The 27,854-nt window shown below is 39.3% G+C and overlaps 1 protein-coding gene across 1 annotated transcript; it reads left to right on the top strand.

Moving 5' to 3' along the window:
- Positions 1–769: 769 nt before the first annotated feature.
- Positions 770–27,854, top strand: SLC2A2 (solute carrier family 2 member 2; the record flags this gene model as incomplete). Its single annotated transcript, XM_080696575.1, has 11 exons — positions 770–784; positions 7,385–7,477; positions 9,530–9,792; positions 14,254–14,378; positions 17,831–17,946; positions 18,983–19,145; positions 19,668–19,855; positions 22,296–22,400; positions 26,677–26,778; positions 27,370–27,573; positions 27,660–27,854. 11 exons carry the CDS (start codon positions 770–772, stop codon positions 27,852–27,854), a joined length of 1,569 nt encoding a protein of 522 aa, XP_080552701.1.

Consider the following 27,854-nt stretch of genomic DNA (forward strand, 5'->3'; position numbering starts at 1 on the left):
CAGCGAGAACATCTTGACATGCACTGAACCAGTCATAGTAATGGTAATAACAATGACAACCACCATTTGTTGTGCTACCAAACACTTTTATATGATCTCTTTACTCCCTTAACAAAACAGTATGTTCTGTTATTTCTTTTATATTGGGTAAAGAAACCAAGGCACAGAAAAGTCACAGTGAGCCACTTGCTGAAGGTCACTCTCAGTGAAATACTGAGATTCAAACCCATAGCCCCACCGCTCCATTCAGGTCACCATTTAAGTCTTCAGCAGCCCCTGGCCATTCAACTCCCTCTGAAGCACACACTTCACAGAGCTGGCTCTGCAGAGCCAAGCGCGCCGTGCCTACCATTCTCCGGCCCTTGTTCCCAGAGCAGAGCAGAGCAGTCCCCGCACAACTCAGCCTCTACAAAGACCCACAGATTTCTCTTTTCACCTGTCCCCAGTAAATGCCCCATTTAGCACATGCCTGAAAACGTGACCACCTCTGGTTTGTAACTTACGTCTAAGGGACCTGCTCCCATTTCCTTTCCTGGTGGAACAAAGGTAGTGAAGCCATAGGTCGCTAGGCAGAGGACTTATTGATTAGAATCCCATCAATATTCAAGCTCTGTTAAGATTAGACTTGGACTCTTGGTTTGAGGTAACCCCACTCCCCCCTCACCTTGCTCCTCCTCCTACAATGTATAACTAGGGTTAGCTGTGGACATACAGGCAGGAGCTGTCAGCCACACTCCACGCTGGAATCCAGAGGACTCCCTACTGCACGATGACACAAGATAAGGTAAAGCAGCACTGACTCACTTTATATCTGGCTCTGAAGAAATAAGCAGGGGAATCTGTTCAAGCCACTGAATATAGACTTTGGGTGTGCTGGGTGTAGCGGCCACTACTATATTTCACAGCTAAAGAAAACCTTGTTTCTAATTCAGTAATTGGGGTTCTAAGGATATTTGATGTTTTCTGACTAGTCCGCATACTTTTTTCACATGATTCTGCATAACCATATTATTAAAGGAATGTACTTTTTCCACCAAAAAAGAGGGGCAGACTAACCTGACTCTACTCACAAAAACTGATGCAGAAACTTAAAAAATGTGTAGGCTTGAGAAGGCAAAATGTATGAAATGTATGAAAGACAAAAGAAGAGGAAGGACTGTTCTAGAGCAAAGACGCTAAGTTCTGACGGCGAGGTGCAACAAGACCTCTGTCATGGAGGAGGAGGAAAGCAGCCGCGGGGGCAACATCGGGGTAGCTGGGGAAATCTGAACATGAGATTAACATGTGAATATGAACAAGAGACAGCTTGGTAATATGGGATGGGATATGATGTACTGCAAGCAGGCAGGAAGATGCCTCTGTTTTTAGTGAGTATATTGAAGTAGTTAAGAGTGAGGTGGAACAAATATCTGCAGCTTGTTTTAAATTATTTAGTTAAAGCAACACACACACACACACACACAGAGTTAAACAGATGTGGTGAATGTTTACTATTGCTGGATACAGTGAAAGTTATAGGGTGTTTACTGTACTATTTCATCTTATCTGTAGATAGGATATTTTCAAAAATTAAGACTTAACTGAAGCCAGCATGGTGGTGTATACATATAACCCCAGTACTTGCGAGGCTGAGACAAGAGGATCATAGATTAGAGGCCAGCCTTAGCAATTTAGCAAGCGCAGCCTTAGCAATTTAGTGAGACTCTAATTCAAAATTAATAAAGTTTTTAACAGCTGGCAGTGTAGCTTGGAGTTAGAATGTCCCTGGGTCATTCCCTAAATACCAAGAGTGGGAGGATTTGACACTCTCACTCCAAGTTTTCCCCAATAAGACAAGCTGATGAACGTCCCCTGCTAAAGCAGAGCTTTCGGTTCCTCCTGGCAAGGCCCATCCACTGAGCCTTCCAACCTGCCTGTAAGTGGCAGGATTCGGAGCAGGAGCTTTGGAGTCAGCCAAATTACCTAGCTGCTGTAGGACCGGGGCTAAATTACTCAAGTGAACTTTGAGTTTTCTATATCAAGATAAAATAAGAACTTATTTGTTATAATATCGGCTATACAGGGACTACCCTAGTACTTTAGAGGTTGAGGATAATTAAATGAGATAATATCAGAGAGGCTCTGAGATGACACGTTTGAATGTTGGTGATTATATAACTTATCTATGTTATATAATGTGAATTTAAAGAATAACTGGCATGTCATCATTTTATGGGTATAATAGCCAGAAAAAAAGCTAAAGTAGAACTTTAAAACATAAAGATGAATATTAAATTAGTAATATATAGATGGCTGTATATATTTGGCAAAAATCTCGAAGGCAGTACTCAACTAGAATTTGGAAGATAACTGCAAAGAGAAGCTAATGTGGGGGAAAATTGTGCTTGACGGAGAGCCTGGCAGAGAGCAGATGCTCAAGTTTTATTCAGAAATACAATTAAATTCCATTAGGGGCTTTAGAAATTAGGTTGTAGAACTTTTCTTGAGAACCAAGGAACCCAGAAAGAATAAGAATGTCAGGATCAATGTTTTCCAGCTTTGTGAGTCTACCAGAGCTTGAGCAGGAGGACAAACCACGGGGTTGGCGTCAGGAGGCCAGGGAGTTGCTCTAGGTGTGCCCCTAAGGTACACAGAGATCAGACAAGGGCTTGGCCCTCACCTCAGTTACCTCAACTGAAAAACAGAGGAATCAGACAAGAGCCCGTTGCACGCTAAGCTCCTTTTCAGCCTGAAAATTCTGTGCTTGAGAAGTTCCCAACCTTTTCCAAAGTTCTCTTTGGAAGCATGTGGTTTAGAGGAATGTGCACCAGCTTTTGTTCCCTACCTCATCGATCCAGTGTTTGCTGAAAATTTGCTTTTTGGGTTAGCAGTGAGAGTTTAAGAAAGTTAGCTCAGAGTCCCATACTAAGGAGTGAGGGGCAGCTGTGTAGTGTTAAGCGTGCCTCTTAATCCTTTCTGAGCTTGGTTTCTTCAACTGTAAAATGGGATAATTTCATGTAATTTATAGTAAAGTATTATTTGTAATGGTTATCTGTGATGTATCTAAAGTTGATGGCGGTTGTTTGGCATGAGCAATTAATGAGACGATAACATGGTTAAAGAAGCATTTATTTTTAGAGCCTTTTACTTTTTAAAGGAAGACCGCATTCTTTATCTAATTTTCGTTTTTATAGTAGTCCTATGCATTTTCCGTTTTATACCCATTTCACATAAAAAAAAAAAAACAGCCAAACTGAGTCTCAAAGAGGTGAGAGCCGCTAGGAATCTTTTCTAAGTTTTCTGACTTCCATATCTACTTGTCCCCATCCCCTGCCCAGAGATGCCATCTGACTTCTAAGCCACAAAACAAACACCACATTTTGTTGTGTGTTATGGTTCAGCTATTTGCCTATTCTACCCTTCCATGTTTACCCTGAAGTATATTTTAAATTGGATGTGGGACTTAGTTTCTCTAATTTAAAATTACTAAGCTCTAAGTGAAGATAGGCTTTTTATTTTTTATTTTTTTAACTTTTTTATTTTTTGCGGGTCTGAGGATGGAACCCAGGGGCATTTGACCTTCGAGTTAGACCCCCTGCCCTATTTTTTATTCTTTATTTTGAAACAGGGTCTCACTAAGTTGCAGAGAGCCTCACTGAGTAGCTGAGGCTTTCCGCAAACTGTGATCCTCCAGGTCTCAGCCTCCCAAATGTTGGGATTACAAGCGTGCGCCACCACGCCCAGCTAAGATAGGCTTTTTAAAAGTGCTGGTTTTGTATGATTTACTAACCTTTGTTTGTATGATTTACTAGCCTTTGTATGATTTACTAACCCTCTCCATCCACATTCCCCATATGTGAAATGATAATGATAATTCCCATCTACAGGGCTGTCAAGATAACAGGAAAACCATTTAGTGCCCCAGAACCTGGATGCAGTAAGGTTCTCTTCAACTTCTTACTCTTTTCCCTATTCTTATGTACCTCTCCTTTGTCACCCTTTGGATATTAAAATGAATGAGTGAATGTTGACGGAGTTTTATTCAGACTTAGTACTTATTAGAAATTTTCCCTCATAAACAAAACTTTCTCAGACCAACCCTAATGCCAAGCCACACAGCAAAAAGCACTTGGCAGATGTGATTAAGGTTACAGACCTTGAGATGGGGAGATTTTCCTAGATTGTCCAGATGGGTCAAATCTAATCCCACGCATTCTTAAAAGGAAAGACCTTTCCGGGCCGTTTTCAGCGTCAGATGCACCCTGAGAAGCTCCTGACTTATCCTCTGCTGGCTGTGAAGACACAGAAGGGCACCATGAGTCGAGGGATGTGGTGGCCTCTGGACCTGAGAAGTGCCGTCAGTCTACAGCCAGGATGAAAACAAAAATCAGTCCTACAACCACAAGGAACTGAATTCTACCATCCTCCAAATGTTCCTCTGCAGCCTCCAGAAAGCAACATTGCCTGCTAACAAGTTTATTTAGTCTCCCAAGACTCATGCTGGACCTCTGACCTATAGAACTGTAACATAAATACATTTGTGTTGTGGAGTACTGAGTTGGTAGTAATTTGTTACAGCAGCAAGAGAAAACATGAGGAGTAAATGAGATAATCCACCTGAAGCAATGCCCATGTTCACAGTGTGCATAAATATTCAGCATTAGGCTTTGACGCTGTGTTCATGCTGCATGTGAGGCAGGGGGTTTGAGCCCTCCTGAGGCACCTGGTACACTAGTCGCTGCTGCTGACCATTACCTGTCAATCTGATGGAACGCCTCTCCCAGGAAACAGCTTGCAGGCAGAAAGGTCTGCAAGCTGAAACCACCAAGCAAGTGAATAGATGCCCATTGTAGCTTTGACTGTCTGAGCCACAGTTCCCAGTGTCTAGTTTCATTTTAGTAGGTAATTAGAAGTCTAAAAATCTCCTGTGATCCTATGTACTTTATCCCATATAGTGTACATGCATGCACAGTTTATATATAATATAAAAAGTACTTATTATTTACTTCTAATAAACACATAGTGTATGTTATATGTGTGTGTATTTATGCTTCTTTGAGAGTGCATTTATCTATCTATATATCTCATATTATCGTATGCTTTGGGCCAGTTTCAAAGTCCTTTTTTTTTTTTTTTTTTTTTCAGAAAAGGAAGTTGCTGGGAGGGAAAGTCTGCATAGGTGCCACCTAAAATTAGTGAAAAATTTCACTAATTTTAGAAAAATTAGGAAAGAGAGGGAACTTTGTAAACCTACAGATTCCCAATTCCTACCCAAGATTCCTATAAGTAGAAATCTTGGGTGAGTCTCTGGAAGCTACATATGTTAACAAACTCTTCAAGAAGGGTCTGGCTTTCAAACCACTAGACTAAATAACTTCAAGGGTTCTGTGATAATACTTTGTTGACGATGACATGCAAAGTGTCTGATCTCCAGCTTTATTGGGGAATCACGGATCCTACTTACATACTGGATCCCTGATTCTTTGTACTGGAATGGAGAGATTTACAATAATTCCACAATTTAGACAAAACCTAAAGCTCCTCAAGGGGAATGGGTTGAGTCACATATCCTTGAAGTAAAGAGTGGAAACTGGTGTCCATGCTGATATGAATCATGCCTTTACCCAACAATATGCCTACTACTATATTTTATGCTATTTGTTTAAAATTTTAAATTGACTAATTACACACAAAATCTTTTCCCCTATAAAATGTCTAATAATATAAGAGAAAAATAGTAATTTATATCTCTTATTCAACCTAACATTCCTTCTCAAATGTCATCTTCTTGTCATTTACTCTTCAAGGAAATATGCTGAATTATATACAACATTAACAAATCAAAGAATATTTATGATTAAGCCTTTAATAAAAACATTAGTGTGATTAACAACTTCCTTTCTTTCATAAAAATAAGTCAGTACACATGATCACATTATTCTGTTTAACTCATAGCAGTTGAATGTAGCTTGTTTGTACCATGAAGTATACGGGTCTGTCTGACCATTTCCCATTGAGTGACATTTAGGTCCCTACGACAATTTTTGCTGTCACATGCAAACACAATGCTGTACTTACATACTAATTTGTATGTATAATATTATTTCTCTAAGATGGTGAGGTATGTGATTATGAATGGAAGGAGATGAATGCTCTGCAGTTTTATTGTAGCTTCATGGAGTTGGAGATAAAATAATTTAGTTTACCTCACAACTCTAAGCTCATCTAGATGCAAATTCTGAAAATTGTTCTGACCCGGATGTTGATGTAGACCACGGTCAAGGCTGGTTGATGCTCTCATATGAGTGTTGAGGTGTTTTTGTACCATGATAATGTCCAGAAAGGTCCCATCTCATTGTTGTATGTCACTTCTCCCAGTAACAGATGCTTCTGTCTTTGCAGTTTCTATCTTTCAGTAGCAATTCTAGTGCTCAGTTCTGATTTTGAATCATAAAACATATATATGTAGCCAGGCTTGGTGGTGCCCACTTGTAATCTCAGTACTTGGGGGGCTGAGACAGGAGGATCACATGTTTGAAGCCAGCCCCAGAAATTTAGCAAAGCCCTCCACAACTTAGCAAGACCTTATTTCAAAATAAAAAACAAAAAGGATGAGGTTGTAGCTCAGGGGTAAAATGCCCCGGGTTCAATCCCAAATACCAGAAAAAAATATATACATATATAAACAGACAGTAGGCAGTCATGTGAAGAAAAAGATGGCTGGGTATGGTGGCTCACGCCTGCAATTCCAGTACTTGGGAGGCGGAAACAGGAGGATTGCCTATTGAGGACAGCAAATCCTGATTCAAAACAGGTTAAAAGGGCTGGGGGTGTAGTTCAGAGGTAGAATGCCTCTGCACTCCATCCCTAAAGCCGTGGGAAAATTTTTTTTAATTTTTTTTTAATAAATGAAAGAAGCCGGGCGTGGTGGCACACACTTGTAATCTCAGCATTACCGGAGGCTGAGGCCGGAGGATCATGGTTCGTGGACAGCCTCAGCTACCTAGTGAGGCCCTCTGCAACTCAGTGAGACCCGGTTTCAAAATAAAGAATAAAAAACAGGGCAGGGGCTATAGCTCGGAGGTTGAATGCCCCTGGGTTCCGTCCCCAGACCCGCAAAAAAAATAAAAAATAAAAATAAAAATAAAATAAAGGAAAGAAAAGGATCTTTGGTTCCTCTGGAAAAAGCTGTCCCCTTGGGATTTTTCTTTTTTCTTTTTTGGCAGTATAAAGAATATGAATGATTTTTATGTTCTTAAATGCCCCACCAGAGCACAGGGCATACTGTGATTGACTATTTGGTGAGAGCCACCCTGGAACCTGTAGGAAGCCCATGCTGCAGCCCAATGGCATGATGGGTGGCTGAAAGTGACTGGTGTTTCCAGCTCTCTGCTTCATCCCACAGATCACTGGGACGTTGATATTCACTGTCTTCACTGCAACGCTGAGTTCCTTCCAGTTTGGATATGACATTGGTGTGATCAACGCGCCTCAAAAGGCAAGTGGAACATGGACAAGTTCTTTGGGGGGGAAGCTCTCTCAGTCAGTCCGTGATGCAAGGAGTGTATCACATGTTACTCACACAGAGATAAAATGTGTCCACGTGGGAGACACAAGGTCATTCTAGCCTGCCAAGTACAATGTGTGTGGTTCCAGAGCTGATAACTTGGCTTTGACTCCCCAGTTAACAACCCTCAAAGCAATAAATAATTCCTGAGCTCTGACTCAGCTATTGCTGAGCTCACAGAAAACCCTTGGCTAGAGTACCAGTTGCCCAGGGATGTTAAATAAAAGAGGTTATTGCAGCGTTCATTCAAAGCTCTCCCCTATACACAAATGAAAAATGCCAAGGAAGAAGATATTTTTCATTCAGTGAACATTTATTGAATACGTACTTATTTGCATTGGGCACTTCAACATATGCTCTCCTCAACCAGATCCTTCCAGCAACCTTAATATGCCCACTATAATAACCTTTAGAAGGCCTAACACTAACAAGATAAGAGTTTTTTCCCTATTCCTGTCTCCCATGAGTTATTCATGAAAAAAGACACAGAACTCTAGGATGATAGTCAACAGGTCCAACAAAGTTTGGATTTTCTTCATGAGGACTATTTGCCTGGTGTGTGTGTGTGTGTGTGTGTGTGTGTGTGTGTGTGTGTGTGTGCGCGCGCGCGCCAGGTAGTGTGGTACATGTCTGTAATCCCAGTACTTGAGAAGCTGAGACAGGAGTATTGCAATTCAAAGCCAGCCTCAGGAAATTAGCGAAGTTCTCACCAACTGAGACCCTGTTTCCAAATAAAAAATTAAAACTAGGGCTGGGAGCATAGCTCAGAGGTAAAATGTCCTGGGTTCAACCCCCAAGACCACAAATACACACACACACACACGCACACACACATACACAAACACACACACACACACACACACACACACACACACACGAGATAATTGCGACAGTTTTCTTCTTTATTTTGGGTATTCCTGCCCTGTTATTCAGTGACTATTCAGGAGACAGATCTCAATATTCTAAGCTCCCATTGTCTGTAAGTGGGGGAACCCACTTGTGCTGTAATTCACACTTGTGCAGCCACTGAAGGCAGAACTCAACTTTTTATTTTTTTACTATTGTCAATGGTTGTCACAAAGAAGGCATTCAATAAAGTGTTTAGTGAATGGTGGGAGGACAGCAAGCATACCTGGGGAAGAGGATACATAGGTGAGGGTATGGACTTCTGAACACTTGTTGAATGCCTTCTGTGAATCCATTATGTTAAATCTGCCCCTCTTGCAGCATTGAACTCGAAGAAAAATATAAGAGACTTCAGAGAGCCAGTATGTGCAATGTGTGCTAGCCACAATCCATTACCTGAAAAGCATTGTTCCTTGGGCCAAAAGATGTGCTCCTGTTAGGCATCATGTACCATCACATTGTGGCAGGCCTCACCATGGCTAAGTTTAGGGGAGCAGGGTTATATCTTTACCTGTGGGTGATGACAACACATGCCAATTTAGCAGACATCCTGAAATTCAGTGCATGAATTAGAATTGTTAGAACTCCTTCTACTTTTGTGGGAGACCGTTTTACAACCTTATTTAAGCCACCCTCTCTAGTCAATAGGGCTGGGTCTATACTCAGAGGTAGAATGCCCCTGAGTTCAATCCCTAATATCAGTCAATAAAAAAACAAATAAATAAATCTGCTTAAAAATTTAAAGGTCATGCAACACTAGTCTTTCCTTTGCAGAGTCCTCTTCTAGGTGGGCAAATACTCCATTACACAGATTCACAATCCCTGTTTCACCCCAGTGGTAGAGAATATACTTCAGCACACTAGTTACTAGTCGCAGAGGCTTCCACGCCCCCCGTCTGTTCCTGCTGGGTTCTGGTTGGCACTAGATTTCCAACTGTTTTATAGTATATGACCAACTATAAACAAATCTGTGTTTGCATGTGTATAACATGCATAATTGGGATAATCTTCTTTAAGCACCTTATATTTAAAGGAAAATAAAAAAAAATGTACAGAATGTTTTATTTCCCCCCTCAGGTAATAATATCCCATTATAGACATGTCTTGGGCATTCCACTGGATGACCGGATGGCTACCAACAACTATGATTACAACAGCACAGATGCACTGCCCACTGTCACAGAGCCAGCAAACCCGACCCCAACCCTCTGGACTGAGGAAGAGACTACTGTATCTGTCAGCACGATCACCATGCTCTGGTCCCTGTCTGTGTCCAGCTTTGCAGTTGGTGGAATGATTGCATCATTCTTTGGTGGGTGGCTGGGGGACAAACTTGGAAGGTAAGCCAATTTTATAAATAGCATAAATACAGAAACTTTAGTATTAGAGGTGTTGTTAGACTTTGTTTAGAAAGATACCACTTTTCTTGGGGAGTAGTTTTACAGTTGTTTTCTCAACTCATACCCTTATGGAATGATTTGATGTTAGATCAAATCAATGGAAGATGCTGTTGCAACAATCTAATTGTTTTAAAGTGATTTTGCTGTGTATTTCTAGGTAGTCACTTTGATCCTTTGGTTTTGTGACTTTTACAATATGTTAGGAAAACACTGCACAATGGCTAACTCAGGAACTTAGCAGAAGAGCCTACACTGGAGTCCTTAGCCTGGGAATCTACTGTTGGTGTCACCAAATCACACCATTTCTCAGACATCCAGTTTTTCATTTTTAAATTAGAATTTGGCATTTGGATCAGTTTGAGTCCAAAGGTCAAGTCAAAATTCCCAACTTCTTGTTGCCTGGTGTACTTGGCATGGACTTTCTAGCTGTAGCTACTATTATCTCAAAGTTCTGGCCTGAGATGAAGCAAGATGAAACATTTCTCAATTCTGGTTTCTATCAGATGTTTTGGACTGAAAACATCAGTGGAGTTCCTTTACTCTCTAGTTCCTGAGTCAGGGGACATACTAAATCTATTTGGTTTTCCTCCCAGAGGAAAGAAACAAAATCAGAAAATCAAATGATTATTTCTTTAGATTTATTTACTGCTCCTTGAGCTCAGCTTTTGTGTATTAGCTACCTTTTATTCTTATAATAAAAATAATACATGTTAAATTTGGAAAACTTAGAAGATGGAAAAACTTTGAAGGTATAAATAATAATATAGGTAACAATAATTCTGGAAGACAATTCCTTCAGTATTTTTAATTTCTACTATAAAATGTAGTTTTTAGATCTCTCATTATTAAAATTATAATAAATTTTTTCCTCTCAAAACTTTATATGATAAGAGTGTACAAACTTTTCTTAACTAAAGGATATCATGGTAACCTAAGTTTTGTTCTCTCTGTGTGTGTGTGTGTGTGTGTGTGTGTGTGTGTGTATGTATGTATGTATGTGTGTTGCTGAGGACTGAATCCAGAAGCATCTACCTCCAAGCTACACCACCAGCCTACGGTCTCACTAGGCTGATGAGACTCTCACTATTTGCTGAGTCTATCCTTGAATCTGTCATCTTCCTGTTTCCGTCTCCCAAGACCTGGGATTACAAGTGTGTGCCACACATAAGTGTATAGCGTATTCTTATTATCTGAAAACGTGTTTCCTTCGTGATAAATAAAAGTGATTAGTTTCTTACATTTTTGTCAACTTACTGATGTTTGGTTGAACTCTGAATCAGGATATGTAGAAATAAAATAAAATTTACTTTCATCACTTAAAAAATGTAAGAATCATTTCAACTTGCACAAAATTAGTTTAAAGGGTAAATGGAGGCTGGGCATGGTGGCTCACTCTTGTAATCCCAGCATTCAGGAGGCAGTTGACAGTGACTTACCCTAAAACATTTACTGGTGTGCAGTAATGAATCCAGAATGCATGTCCTCCAACATCTTAGGGTTTAGCATCAACAATGGCCATACCCCATAATAGTTTCAAATGACCATTCATTAAGTGACTTTATTATAACAGAAAATGAGGCTTCTTCTAGCTTTCAATAAAAACTTATCTTCCTTGAAAAACAGCCATTAAACTCATAATTTAACTTAAACTTAAGACAAAAGAGCTCAATATTGCCCATAAAATATTTTTTTCTAGGGAAAATCACTAAGAAATGACATGAGTGTCTTTTTTGCCAGGATCAATTTTTACTAGTTAAAATTAAATAAATAAAAATGTATTTCTTCTATTATTGTTTTTTAAATCTTTCTTCAAAGCTGTGGATTAGTCAATAGAGGTCTCTAGCCACATTCTGTTTATTTGGGTTTCCAGGGGCAATTTATCCAGAAGCTTTGCACTCAACAATAAGAGAGTATGATGGCAAAAACTGTGGTCTATGCCATCCACACTACCATGGGTAAAGGAAGGTATACATCAAATGGGATTGATAGGGCTGGGGGATAGCTCAGAGGTAGAGCACTTGCCCAGCATGTGTGAGGACTGGATTCAATCCCTAGCAACACACACACATGCACACCATAGGACTGACTAAAATGGAGCAGTAATGAATCACCTTTGCTTTCACACAAATCAGGTCCAATCTGTCACTTAGCTACTTGGGCTCTCTAAAGTATTGTTCTACTATCTGCAATGTGGGAGAGAAAAGAATACCTACTTCATTGTGAGGATTAAATGAGGAAGCACACCAAGGATTTAGCACACCTGCCTGGCACATAGCAAGCAAGCAGCAAATGTGGCCTTGTTTTGAGGACCATGATGACAACCATGAGGATTGTGGCTAGCAGGGATAATCAGAGCAAGATCTAAAGAAATACACATAGGCAGAATTAAGTTTCTTTCTCCCTGCTTCAACCACTCCGTAAATTTTAGATTATTTATTTTAGGCCATTTATCACATGTGAACCAAAATTAAAAGCTTTTTCAGTTGAATCAAGTGTTCTAGAAGTCGTTTTGTTTGCAGTAAGGAAAAGGAGCACTCTGGGATCAAACGCCCTTCCAGGGTTTCATTTGTTAAGACTTGTTGTCTTTTCCCCTTCTAAAAGAACAGATTACTAGCTAGCTGGTACAACTTTTTAGGGTAAATGACTGAATTTGCATGCCCTCTGTCCTTGTGAAAAGAAAAGGCATTTCACAGTAGTCTTGTACCTGCTGGAGCAAGAGGAAAGGATTTACTGCTCCTCCACAAAATGTAAAAGGCTGGCAAGGAAATAAGCTTATTCAAAGCCCTTTCCGTCTCAAAGCTCCATCTTCAGGAGACTTAAGGGCTAGGGGAGCTTTTATACAAGTGGGACAAAAGGCAGGAAATAGGCATTTGCAAATTTAGTTAGTAGGAGGACTTGTCAGTCCCTGCTTTCTTGGTTCTGTCCTCAGCAGGAGGAAGTTTTATTTTCAGTGTGAAGAAGTTCTCAGTTTGAGAAGTTAAAACAATTTGAAGCTTTTATTGCTTTTAATTTCAAAGAGGGTCTGAATCTGGCCCTCTGAGCAAAGCATAAGCATCCTTTAACTACCTGTCGACTCTGTCGCTCAAGGGGTATTCAGCTCTCAGTCACTGTTTATATTCAGTTACTACCAACCTGGTGACTGAAAACACCACAAATTAATTTTCTTACAGTTTTGGTGGTCAGAAGTCCAAAATCAGTTTCATTTGGCTAAAGTGAATATGCCAGCCAGGCTGGTTCCTTCTGGGAACTCCAAAGGGAGAATTCCTCCCTTGCCCTTTTCTGGTCCGCAGTGGCCCTGTTCTGGCTTGTGGCCTCTTCCTCCATCTCAGCAGCTCATCCTTCCAATCTGTACTTCTGTCATGACATCTCCTCCCCTGCCTTCCTCTTATGAGGACGCTTGTGCTTGCATCATTTGGGTCACCTGAATAATGTGACCCAACCCAAGATCTTAACATAATCATATTTACAAAATCTCTTCTGCCATATGAAGTATCATTTACGGAATCTGTGGGCTAAGACTTAAACTCTTGGGGGACATTATTCAGCCTACCATATAGCTCTTGGGAAATCATTGTAGTGATTATTTAGTTTAACTTCAAAAAAATAATATGTTTGGTGTGAAAGATACTGTTTAGAAAGAGTCCACCTATCAGATTTTGAAAAACTGAAATAGAAGAGAGCAAGGTGTTTACATTTTTTGTGGCATAAACATTTTTGTTCCTGTTCATTTGGATTCCCTACTAGCCTCATTGTCAACTACTTAACTCTGAAGAAGGTTTTGGTGTGGTTTTCATAGGATTACCTATGAAAGTTATGTTTCGGTTGTTATTGCCAGCTTCGTAACATATTTTACATTCATTCACATTATTTCATAGATTATGAAAATAAGCTGACATCCAGTGTTAAAATAAGGATAACTATAATTATGATAAGCTTTTAAAGTACACTTTAGTTTACTTCCAAACAATTTGTATGGAAGAAAATTTGACTTTGAAAGTTCCTTATCAACTAAAAACCTTTACTAGTAAAATAAACAGGTCATAAGTTACTACTATAGAATTGAATTTATTTATCACCATATAATTATTCCTTAAGATAATCAATTTGTAGAAAAAATACTTAACAATTTTAAAAAGTGTTAGAAGTATTATCTTAAACTAGTCATCCAAGTGAATTGTCTCTTATCAAAATATGGAGATCAGGTATAAGAAACCCAGGTTCTCTCATCACAAATATGACTTTTTTTAATACTTTAGTTCACAAATGATTCAAAGTAACCATCTTGAACCAACTTTTAGAGTAAAATCATTGCTATTAGGTAAAAATCTCAACATGTTCTATAAGCAAATAACTTTCAAGTTTTGATGCTAAATCTATCATTCTTGCTTTTTAAATTTTCAGAATCAAAGCCCTATTGATAGCAAACACTCTTTCATTAGCTGGAGCTCTCTTGATGGGATTTTCCAAGTTGGGACCATCTCATATTCTTATAATTGCAGGAAGAAGCGTGTCTGGACTCTATTGTGGTAAGTGACACATATGCATATGCACATCTTTGTCTGAGAATTACAGGCAGATGTGGCGACATGCAAAGCTATTTTTGAGCCTAGGATAGCATCACAAAGGGAAAGCATTCACCAAGCTTAATTCCTGAGACAGGAGCTGGGGACCAGTAAGTGGGAATTCCTGTCCACCCAATAACATCATTTCTATTTATCTGATCTCAGACAAATTACTAACTCTCTCAGTTCCTTCACCTATGAAATGAAGAGGATAATAATATCTCCCTAAAGAGTGATTGTGAGAATACATGTAAAACACTCAGGATAGAATCTGATAAACAGCTAAGCTGCCAATAAACACTAACCTGTTACCACTTCTGGGGTGCAGTAGGGAGTGGAGGACTGCTTTGCCAAGACTCCCACCACTGTGGCCTCGCTAGCTGCCTCTGTCTCTCAGACCTCACAATACCTGGACAGCTAGGAACCCATTTCCTATGTATAGCCCTACTCCTGTCTGATTCCAGAGACAACTACGTGAAGCACTAAAGTGGTGTTGTCCGTAAGAGGTAAAGAGGCAGCAGCATCTGTAGAGTTCAGAATGGAGGAAGGATGCCCCCCTCCTGTGAACCTTATTTCTGAGTAGTGGGACTCACTAGTTCTGGGAGCAAACTTTCAGAGGCATTAATTAGCAGAAGTCTGAACAAAGTAAAAAAAAAAAAAAATTTCATCTCTAAAACAACTGGACAAATATTTAACTTCTCAACATTAATGAATCCTTAATTCTGATGTTCTAGGCTGATGTTTTAGCCCATTTCACAAACCATAGTTGCCCTTCAAAGCACTGATAGCCACTGGGGTGGGGAAGGAATGACAAAGGCACAAACTTTGTGTATGAAGTGTTTCTAACACATTTACATGCAGAAGAACCACCACATATCTTTAGTGATCACTTGAAGCAAAACCGAAAGATACTCATATCATGTGTTAACAATTTAATTAAATGTCTTTTTTCATTATTTACAGTGTTACTTCTAGTAATTAAAGGTCGAGGTAGATTTTTTCAGGGTCAATGCACAGGGTCTGAAAATTGGAGCACATCAATTCTGGCACTGATTCTACCTGGATTACATATATTAATTAAATCCGAGCCTCAGTTTCATCTTCTATAAAAAGCAGATAATAACACTATAAAATATGTCCAAATCAGCCAGGCATGGTGGTGTATGCTTGTAATCCCAGCATTTGGGAGAATGAGACCAGAGGATGGTGGTTAGCAGACAGCCTCAGCTACTTAGTGAGACCCTCTGCAACTTAGTGAGACCCTGTTTCAAAATAAAGAATAAAAAAATCAGGCTGGGGGTGTAGCTTAGAGGTAGAATGCCCCTGGGTTCCATCCCCAGTACTGAAAAAAAAAAAGAAGTTGTCCAAATCATTCTTTTTTCTTTTCTTTTTCTTTTTAAAAATAGCAAAAAATTCCAAAGTTTTGTTTTGCAAAATTATAATATTATAACCATATTGTGGTATAACCTATAGCTAGCATCTCCAAGTAATCTGTTCTCTCCAGCCATCTTATAAAATTATGTCTGGCCCTATTTTGAGCATTGAAATTGCTAAAAATATAGAAAATATAACTTCAGGTTCATGTGACTTCAAACTTGTGAGCTTATCAATATCATTTTAATTTAAGGTATAATGTTAGGTATTACAGAAAGATAATACAACCTCTAATAGGGCCAAACAAATAATGTTTTTTTTTTTTTATTTAAGCTCAACAAGCCAGATGTTAGTCACATGTAAAATTCTGCAAAAGCTGGGTGTGGGAGTGCACACTTAAAAAAAAATTCTATTAGTGCTACCATGCCAGTAATCCTAGAACTTGAGAGCATGAGACAGGATGATCACAGGTTCAAGGCCAGCCTCAATAACATAGCAAGACCCTCAACAACTTAGTGAGACTCTATTTCAAAATAAAAAATAAGAAGGGCTGAGAGCATAGCTTAGAGGTAGAATACCCCTAGGTTCAATTCCCAGTACTACCACCACCACCACGACAAATATAATAATAATAAAAAGCACAAAATTCTGTGGAAGTACATATGCTATATTATCATCAAATATTGAGATATAAAGAATTATTTGAAGCATATATATATGTATATATATACATATATGTGCATAGATATGTACACACACATATATGTGTGTATATATGTCCATAAATATATATAGGAAATAGTTGCCAAAGCATCTCTTATATAAAGACCATCTACTTCCATTTGATAGGTAGGCAGTCTCTAATAGGTAACCTATCACAAATCTTAGTTTTAAGTTCTTAAGAAAATGCCAAACACCGCAACCAGCAGACTGCTGGATATGCTGCCATTTCCAACATTACTGACTACATGTGCACTTAAGAAAGCCTCAAAAGGCAGAACGGCCCATGCTTTTTACAAATTCCATATTCCTTGAAGTACCAAAAGTCTTTCTTTAAAACATAAGCGTATTTTCTGAAGTCCAATAGTTAAATAAAATGAATAAAGAAGCTGGGTTGCCCAGAGAGTGATCCTAAAGCACCTCCATGTCCTGGAGATCTGCAGTTCTCATGCTAATCGTTGCACTGTGACCTGTGGGGAGTCATTTCTCACAGACATTCTTACTAGTCCATCAAGAGATTGGTCCACCCATGTTCTAATTTCTTTCATCTCATGAGTCTAGATTAAGATTTTATTTAGAGCTTGGGCGTGGTGGAGCATACTTGTAATCCCAGCATTTCAGAGGCTGTGACAGGAGGATCACAGTTTGCAGCCAGCCTCAGCTACTTAGTGAGGCCCTCTGCAACTCAGAGAGACCCTGTCTCAAGATAAAGAATAAAAAATCAGGCTGGGGGTGTAGTTCGGAGGTAGAATGCCCCTAGGTTCCATCCCTAGTACCATAAAAATATTATTATTTAGCCGGGCGTGGTGGCGCACGCTTGTAATCCCCGCGCTTGGGAGGCGGAGACAGGAGGATCGCGCAGGTTTGAAGCCAGCCGCGCTGGCGTAAGAGACCCTGTTTCAAAAATATAAAATAGGTCTGGGAGTGTAGCCCGGAGGTAGAAGGGCTTCCAGGAACCCCAGTACCACCAAAAAAAAAAAAAATATTATTATTTAAACATTCTTCAGTCTCATTTCTCAAGACCTCAAACATTATGATGTACACTAAATATTAATATGGATTAAAAGAAATTTTAAGGTAACACCATGAAGAACTGCAAAATACATAACCAAGCATTTTTTCATTGCCAACTACATCTTCGTTTAGGATGGTAACAACAAATTTCTTGCATTAATTGTCCATGGCTGAGGACAAAGGCTCTTCCTTCCAAGGGACTCAGGAAAGGACTTTCAGTCAGGATATTGAATGCAATTAAACTAAGTCACTGTTGCTGAGATATATACCTGGCTGCACTTTAACATTTATATTCATATTTTATGCAGGGCTAATTTCTGGGCTGGTTCCTATGTATATTGGTGAAATTGCTCCAACCACACTCAGGGGAGCCCTTGGCACCTTTCACCAGTTGGCCATTGTCACAGGCATTCTTGTTAGTCAGGTAATAAACTCTTTATTCCTTCCTCTACCCATCCTCTACTTCATTCCCCCCCTCCCTGAATGTCCACTTTCATTATATAAGACCAGCACAGAAAAAAAGGGGGGGGGGGGATCCCAATGGTAGTAATGGAGATGGTACAGGAAAAACAGACATTTTAGCTCAAAGGTAAACTCTTACTATTTCTCACTCTTCTTGGAGTTGGTAGGATTGGCACTTGAGGTAAAACTTCTAATACTATTCTAGAATTAAAACTATTCCCTCAGCAACTTAGTGAAACCCAGTTTCAAAATAAGAAATAAAAGGGGCTGAGGAGGTAGCTCAGAGGTATAAAGGCCTTAGGTTCAATCCCCAGAACCAAAGACAAAGAAAAAAAAATTATTCCATTTAGGTTTCAAGTAATAGGAAACTTCCCATTTAGACTGTCTGGTTTCCTTTGATTTTACTCTTATTTAGAAATTTAGCATGCAACTGCTTATCACAGTAACTCTCATTCCTTGTTCCATTGGCTTTGTCCTTCCCTTCCATCCTGTGGTTTTGGGAGAGTCCTTGAACTTCTTAATGATCCAGAAGGAATTCTGGAAAGTCCTGCAATAGGATTCATAAAGCTGGTTCTCATAGAGCAACTGTTCTCTCTATAACATCCCATTCTATTTAAGTTCTGAGAAATCTAATAAGAGATTTTAAAATAAAGCTCCAAAGTTATGTATAACTTTAATACAGAATCATTCTATCTTGTTGCCTGTAGATTACAGCCCTGTGTTGCTTTTGATATCAAATGTTTTTAAAAGTTGAATTAATTTCCATTCTAAATGTTCAATTGGAGTTAATAAAAACAAGCACAGATGAATTATTTGCCAAATACTTGCCCCTGATTTGGTTAAAGTAAGATGCACTAGATATAGTTTTCATGTCATAATTACATGAATCAAGATTGTTAGGGATTACTATTGAATAGTGATGTGCTTTTCAATGAATTGTTGTAGAAGCCAGACCCAACATATTGTATGGTTGATAAGCATCTTCCTTATCCTTTCAGATTGTTGGCCTTGAATTTATCCTGGGCAATGATGACCTGTGGCACATCTTGCTTGGCCTATCTGCTGTGCGGGCCCTCCTCCAATCTCTGTTGCTGTTCTTCTGTCCAGAAAGCCCCAGGTACCTTTATCTCAAGTTGGAAGAGGAAGTCAAAGCAAAGAAAAGTAAGTCTGTAGGTGGTTTTTCTTTCTTCCTATTGTTTTCTTTCTTCCTATTGTTTCCACATGGGCTAATGCAAAACAGTGTGTAAGAATGGTGGCTAGTAAAATTGTTATCAGTGCTTTCCAAATGAAGCCAGTGATTACATGCAAGAATATGCACCACAGCTTTTGATATGATTGGTTTTCTGCCATTTCATGCTCATACACATTCACTCAAGACAAAACCAGAGACTCACCTCAGGGTACTGGACTTCACCAGAGGCTTTCAAAAGATTCTTTCAACATTATGCTTCCATGAAAATAATAATTATAATTTTCTAAGTCATGATATATGGCCAAATGTCCTACTCTTTTTATGTCAAAGAGCAGAATTTCATTTAACAAAAAAGAATTTCCAACAACTATTCTATTATGTAACAAAAGGGGACATGCACAGCTGTAGCTCTTTCATGAACATAATAAAAATAAATTTATATTCGTTTTGACCTGAATGAATTGTTTCAACCTGATTATTTTGGGGAACAGGCTTGAGAAGACTCAGAGGACGTAATGATATCACCAAAGACATGAATGAGATGAAAAAAGAGAAAGATGAAGCATCCAGTGAGCAGAAAGTCTCCGTAATTCAGCTCTTCACCAATTCTAGGTACCGACAACCTATGGTGGTGGCACTGATGCTGCACATGGGTCAGCAATTTTCTGGAATCAATGGGGTAAGATTCAGAACATCTTCTAGCTTTAAGAAAGCAAAGTGAATTAAGATAGAGAGGAACAAAGGTATAAGTTTAAATAACTAGAGGACACTTCAAAATATTGACATCAAGTGTTACAACAAACATATAAATTATAATTTCCCTTGCACTTTGCTTCAATAGCTTTCTAAAATTAGATTTCAACTTGAAAAATGTCAACTCTCAAGGGTACGTTATGTCTACTAATATGAAGATAAAAGGTAAAAAATACAATAAATGCAAGGAGGGAAAATGAAAATGATTATAATATTTTAAAAAACCTAAATTATAAGAGGCTTACAGAGTTGAATATGAAATTTAATATTTCTGATAATATAGAAAAGGAATTCACAGTTCCTTTTATTTATTTAAATGAAGTATACCAGATAGCTAGGTACAAAGAACAGGTTTTAGTTTCTTGCCATCAAAAAATTTCTATTTGGGAGGCTAGAGCACAAAATAAACAGTAAATGACTTGGTATGATGTTGATGAATGAGGGTAGTGTAGTAGATAAGACATGACTCAAACACATGCTATTAAACTAGCTTGCTTTGGGGTACTGATGTGAGGACCCCTTCAACAATTAGCAACTTGAAGAAAAAATTAAGCACTCATTAAGAAACCAGATAAAGAAAATCATATATTCTCTTCGGTGGCTATTAAAAATATGGATTGGGTTTCTATTTATTAATCCAATCCCAGATCTAAAAGGGGTACTTTGCAAGGTGACTGATGGATGGTCAGAGTCTTGAGGGAGGTAAAGAAAGTGATTTCTATTAGTTGAAGCAAAAAGATACCTGAGATGAGCCTCACTCCACAAGTCACAGGTTTTTCTGCTATGGTTCTTTTTCTTTCTTTCTTTAAGAGGTTCTTGAGGTTCAGTTTTACCAAACTATGTACGTTGGGGACTCCCAGACCAAATTTGTATCTCATTTCAACATCATTTGTACGTCCCATGGCACAATAATCTCTTTCAACTTCCTGCTTCAGCTTCTATCCCAGTGCCTGACTTAAAGAGGAAATGCTGCCCCTGAGGCTGCTGGGCAGCCTAAAAGTGAAGGGATAGTGTACATTGTACCACAGGCCACTCCACCCAGCCTCCTGCATTGGGTCCTGTCTGTCAGAGGAGCTAGAAACAGGACGTGGCAGGTAGAGAAAGAGTGGTAAGGGTGACAGAATGATCTAAAGATCTATCAGAAACAAAATGAAACATAAAAAAGCTATTAGAACTGGGCATGGTAGCACAGGTCAGAAATCCTAGTATTTGGGAGGCTAAGACAGGATGATTGCAGGTTCAAGGCCAGCCTTAGTAACTTAATGAAACTCTCAGCAACTTAATGAGACCCTATTTCAAAATAAAATATAAAATAGGTCTGGGAGTATAGCCCGGAGGTAGAAAGCCTCTGGGTTCCACTCCCAGTACCACACACACACACACACACACACACACACACACACACACACAAAAGGGCTGGGGGTATAGCTCAGAGGTCAAATATTCTTGGTTTCAATTTCTGATACCAAAACAATCAAACAAGCTATTAGGTTGTGAAGTCTTCATCCCTACTGAGACTAGTTAAAAAAAAAAAAGCCAGATTAAATGTAATAGCAACCAGAACTCTCATGCACACTGGTGGGAGTATAAGATTGTCATAGCTTCTTTTGAAAGATTTTTTGGCAGTATCTGTCAAGGCTTAGCACCTGTGTACATAATCTTTGGCAATTTTATTCCTAGTCATAAATACATATTCCACCAAAATGAATGTTACCTGGTTTTGAGTAGCATCCTAAAGGGGAGCTACCTAATCTCATCAGGAGTAAATGAGTAACTAAATTGTGTTTAGTTACCCATTATACCCATATTATCATGAAATACTATACAGTGCTGATAATGAACAGCCTACAAATAAACACAACTATAAGGATGAGTCTCACAAAAGTAGTGTTGAATGAAAGAAGGCAGACACAAAATAGTGCATATTATGTGGTTCCATTTACATCAAGTGCTAAACGAGGTAAAATTTATCCATGATGTCAGATGCTAGATGAGTGATTTCCTTGGACAATGGGTAAGGGGACTTACAGAGGACTTTGCAGGGATGGAAATGATTTGTTTTATCTGAGTGCTGGTTATACATGTATGACCAGTTTGTTAAAACTAATTGAGCTGTGCACATTTAAAATATTAATAAAATGCAGTAGCAGAGTTAACCTTAAGAACCTTTAAGCAATCAAAAGCTTTAAACACCAAAAGAAGATTATTCTCTTCTAGAAAGAGAGGATGAAAGAGAAAATCTTTACAAAGTTTTAGAAACTATGGTTCCATAGAAACATCAAAAAGTAAACAGCCTAAAATATTCCTTGTTTTAAAGACATCAGGGTGGGTTTCTTAGTTAAGCTTAAACTGTCTTTACTTTTCAGATCTTTTATTACTCAACTAGCATTTTCCAGACAGCGGGAGTCAGCCAACCTGTTTATGCAACCATTGGAGTAGGTGCCATCAACCTGATTTTTACGGCTATCTCTGTAAGTCAATAGCCCAGATAAATACTCTGCTTGTTTCTTGGTCCAAAATTGAAGGAAAAATGTGTGACATAAACAAAATCAATGAGCTAAGCATGGTGGCACATACCTGTAATCTGAGTACTTGGGAGGCTGAGACAGGAGGATCACAGGTTCAAGTCCAGCTTCAGAAACTTATTGAGTCCCTCCACAACTTATAATGCCCTGTTTCCAAGTAAAAACTAAAATTGAGCTGGTGGTATAGCTTGGTGATAGAATGCCCATAGGTTTAATCTCCAAGACCATACACACAAAAAAGGTGATCAATGATTTTGTCCACATGCTCTGGGTGTGTAGGACTAGATGGGTTGTAGGAAGAGTGCTCCCTGTGAATAAGCCAACTGCTGAGATGCGCTGGGCATGACTGAGAGGTGAATTAGTGCCTCTTCCACTGCTGTTACACCATTTGGTCACTCATTGGTGAGTTAATAACTCAGGAAGACACAGAGGACTTTCTCTTTCTATATATCCCTGGGTTCCTCCTCTTTTGCCCTGTATTTAAACTCCTTAGGACTAGACAGCAGCTTGTCATTTTCATCAATATGCATAGTGTACCGAGGATCCTCCTTTTTCATGATTGAAATACTTTGCTCATCTTGATATTTGGGGGGAAATATTAAAAGTAATAAACAAAGTCTTCTCTGATAGATCTTTAAGCAGAATTCAACAAACTTTGCAAATAACTAGTGTTCAGTCAGTAAGCAGAAGTTCCAGGTAGTTCTCTAGAAAGTAATATAGAGTGATACATAAAAGTGCATTTGCTACTAGATGATGAGGTAGAAGTGGCGTAAAACTAGAGATGTTATTTTGTTTTCCAACAAAAGAGGTCATGTGCTTATTTACTTATTACAGGTATGCGCCACCATGCCTGGCTTGATATGCTCCTCTTAAAACCAAATACCTCATGTATAGAATAATTCACTATCTTGACAACAGTAATATTTAACGTAATCTAAAATGTAAAATAAATCAACAACAAAGAAAGAACTTCCAAAAGAGTATAATTCACTCTAAAATGAGGATAATTAGGCTTATTTTGTCTTTGAATACAAAATGTTTGAAATGTTTGATTTTTCAATTTTGGTCAGAATACTATATTTTAGTTATTTGGTTTTCATTCTCTGCTCATGGACTTTTAACTATTACCTTGGGTTGGTCAATAAATTACAGCCTGGATACCTCGAGCAAAAGGCAGGTTTGTCCAGACCACATTCAATATTGCTGGACCTTGGAAAGAGGAGGAAGAACAAACAACATCAGAACGCCAGTGGTTCTGTGGACGCAACTTGAGAGAACATTCCTGTGCGTGCCAAAGGCCACTCTCAGTGAGAGCTATTCCTGGGACACAATCCAAAAAAACTATTTGGTATTTTGTCTCCTGAGTTAATAATTTTTTTTACAAATTATATTTCAACATATTTTTATAATGTAGAGATTATTATTAAAACACTTTGTGTATAATAAGATTTGCTATGTAAAGTATTAAATTGTCAAAATCGAATACCCCAAATTCTGGGGCAATTCAAACTTTCTAAGTAAAGTTCTGCAGAATTTTATTTTTGTACCCTGCACTCAACTTCGTTGAAATGGAAATTTTTTTATTTATTCTAATATCTTATTTTAAAGATCTTCTTCTAGAGCTAATCCTTTTATGCTATAAAACTTTTAAGCAGATGGATGATATAATCAGTTCAAATTTACTCATTAACTCTCTGAGGCTACAGATAACATTCTTTTGGGAGGCACTGAGGATTGAACCCAGGATCATTCTGCCTCTGAGCTGTACCCCCAGACCTATTTTTTATTTTATTTACATAATAACAAGGACATTGTAGATTGAATGCAGGAGAGTTCTACCTCTGAGCTATACACCCTCCCTATTCTATTTTTTTATTTTGAAACAGGGTCTCCCCAAGTTGTGGAGGGCTTCACTAAGTTGCTGAGGCTGGCCGCGAATTTACGATCTTCTTGTCTCAGCTTCCCAAGTATTAGGATTGCAGGCATACACCACCACAACTGGCCATACGTATAACACTTAACTTTCTAAATTGTGTTTACTTTTGAAATACCTTTTTCCAAAGCACAAGAAGGAAAATACCATAGTCACCTAATTTCTCTTCTCCAAATTAACCAATGTTACTAATTCTGTGCATCTTTTCAACAAATCCAAGCAAATAGGTATCTGCACTGATAATACTGTAATGTTTTACCAACTTAGAAGCAACATAATCAGTCTGGTTTTTTTCTGAATGAGTTTGGGGGAAGAGAGAGATTTTTTCCCCCTCACTATGCACTAAATTATGTTCCACATTCTATGTATTTTTCACACTAATGTTCTGGTAGAGAAAACAAAGTAGGAAGAAATATTGGAGGGACCTGGGAGGGAGATGGCTCTGGGGGAGAAGAAATGGTCACCAAACTAACCAGGTACCCAGGAGCTGAGTGATGCCTGGGGAAAGGTGAGGGCTGTGGTAGGCAGACCTCCTCGGCCAATGACCGTCTCTCACCCTCTTGCCATTTGCATCTCTAAGCATACATCCAGCTTCAAGTAGAAACTGCAACTCCAAGACATACTGTTTGAGTTTATTACCCAATTAAGTTTTTTAGAAATAGAGTAAGAGCCCATAGTCCTGAAGAATGTTTCTACTTTTTGGTAGCTTGACATGCGCATCATCAAGCCAGCTTTGAAAGTCATTAATTAAAGATCCAAAATGTATAGAGAATTTTGATAAAAAATTTTTTTGGTGATACTGGGGTTCCTGGAAACCCTTCTACCTCTGGGCTACACTCCCAGACCTATTTTATATATATTTTGAAAACAGGGTCTCCTAAGCCAGCGCAGCTGGCTTCAAACCTGTGCGATCCTCCTGTCTCCGCCTCCCAAGCACGGGGATTGCAAGCGTGTGCCACCATGCCCAGCTTGAAATTTGATAATTTTGAGAACAGTTTTATTTTTTTTACTTCATTCTCAATACTTAAATGTGGGTTCTTTGCTTATCCTCCTATCTGAAGTGATATGAAACTGATATGTGTGTGCCTCTGAGATGAAAAGGGCTTTCACTGAAGGGAAAAGCAATGTTTCTCAGAATCCTCAGAGTCAGAGCTCACCAGACTAAGGTCATAAGGCTGCTACTGATTTGCTGATTGATGACGTGTGTGTGTGTGTGTGTGTGTGTGTGTGTGTGTGTGTGTGTGTGTGTCTCCAGGCTTAGCAGTATTCCATGGATGAAACAGTCAAGAATCTATTCAACAAACACTGATCTTGGCTAATTGCAAACCATAAACATTAATGCAAAGGTTCATAGACTCAAAGTAGTCAATGAAACATTTCTTCAATTAGGATAAGAAAGCACTCTAACTCTTCCCTTTAAAGTCTCCTCCTCAAATGCATAGTTCACTCTCAGCACTAAGTACATGAAAATTCACCAGAAAAAAAAAATGTAGGCTTGACTGTTTTGGCAGAATGGTCAAGTTCTGATTATCACCACGTGAGTGGTCATAATTCAACCTGAGTGAAAGCTTAGAAAGCTGGAGGACAATAATTGATACATGGAGGGTTGTCTTTTTCCAGTAGTCTGTAGCACAAACCCTTGTAATGATATCTTTAGATATCCTTCACATTTCAAATGTAGAGGTAATCTATCGGGAGAGATACCAGATATATAACCTCTGATTATTGTTCTCAGGTAATAACCCCAGAACGGTAGTGACACTGATTCTATCTCTAGAATGGCTTATTCAAATAAACACAAACAAGTTAAGCAGATGTTTGTCTGTCTGTCTGTCTGTTTGTTTGTTTGTTTGTTTATTTATTGTGGTACTGGGGGTGGAACCCAGGGGCTTTTCTACCTCTGGGCTATACTCCCAGACCTATTTCATACTTTATTTGGAAACAGGGTCTCACTAAGTTGCTGAGAGCCTCACTAAGTAGCTGATGTTGGCTTCAAACCTGTGTGATTCTCCTGTCTCAGCCTCCCAAGCCCTGAGATTACAAGCGTGTGCCACCACGCCCGGCCTTAAGCAGATATTTATTAACTATCTCTGTTCACTGAGAATAGCTCAGCTACCTGAGACAAGAGTTACTCCTTGCCTGAATCTCACACCTGTAAACAGAGTAACAGCACTGCTTCGTCCCCCGCTGTAAAAGTTAAAATGACCCCTTTGTCAGTAAAAATGATTTTCCCATAAAGGCTAGATTTTGTAGCTCATGAAACTGAGATCACTTCTTAACCTTTCCCAGGTTTTTCTTGTGGAGAGGGCAGGGCGACGCTCTCTGTATCTCATAGGAATGAGTGGGATGTTTTTCTGCGCCATCTTTATGTCGGTGGGACTCGTGCTACTGGTAAGTTTGGTGCCTGGACCAATATTTCTGGTTACCATATGATAACGTCATTGTGTTTCAGGTTAAAGTGCTTTGAATATCAGAAGCACTGGAGACTGACTTATTAAGTAAAGTCAGAGGAACGGACAGGAGAAACTAAGGTGAACTTGTTTGTTGGGGTCAGAGCACAGCCTCAGTGCCAGTGCAATGCTGGCTCTGCCACTTGGTTGTCTGTATGAACTTGGGCCGGTGCTGAGCCTCTCCTAGCTTGGTATCCTCATCCACCACTTCACAGGGGTCAACCCCCTGCCTCACCACCTCAGTATGGGCAGGAGCGAAGGATACTGGATCAGTACCTTACCTTTCCCAGGAAAGAGTGATAATGGCTCGAATAGCACCTCATTCCAAGGATGGCCTGTAATGGGCCCCAGAAGATCTAAGCAGGAATCAAACTAGAATAGCTGGCCTTCCACTAGAATAATCTGCACTTGATTGGACATAAACACATTAGGAAGAGAGCTATATCCACCTTCTAACTCGGGATTTTTAGCTACGGGAAACAGCAGCCCAGCAGCCCAGCCGCACTTTGGTTTTTGTTCTGCTTTTCATCAGGATACGTTCACTTGGATGAGCTACGTGAGCATGGCAGCCATCTTCCTCTTCGTCAGTTTCTTTGAAATTGGCCCAGGCCCAATTCCTTGGTTCATGGTGGCTGAGTTTTTCAGTCAGGGACCTCGCCCCACGGCGCTAGCACTGGCTGCGTTCTGCAACTGGGTGTGCAACTTTATCATAGCGCTGTGTTTCCAGTACATTGCGGTGAGTAGGCTGGCACTGTGCAAATTTATTACCCACTAGACAGGTCCAACAGCTGGTAACTGGAGCTCTGTCTGTTCTCTGTCCAGGACTTCTGCGGACCTTATGTGTTTTTCCTCTTTGCTGGGATTGTCCTGGTCTTCACCGTGTTCACATTTTTTAAAGTTCCAGAAACCAAAGGAAAGTCTTTTGAGGAAATCGCTGCAGAATTCCGTAAAAAGAGTGGCACGGCACGGCGGCCAAAAGCGGCTGTAGAAATGGGATTCCTTAAAGATACTGTGTGA

This window comes from Muscardinus avellanarius (assembly GCF_963383645.1).
Source record: "Muscardinus avellanarius genome assembly, chromosome: 5".
Lineage (NCBI taxonomy): Eukaryota > Metazoa > Chordata > Mammalia > Rodentia > Gliridae > Muscardinus > Muscardinus avellanarius.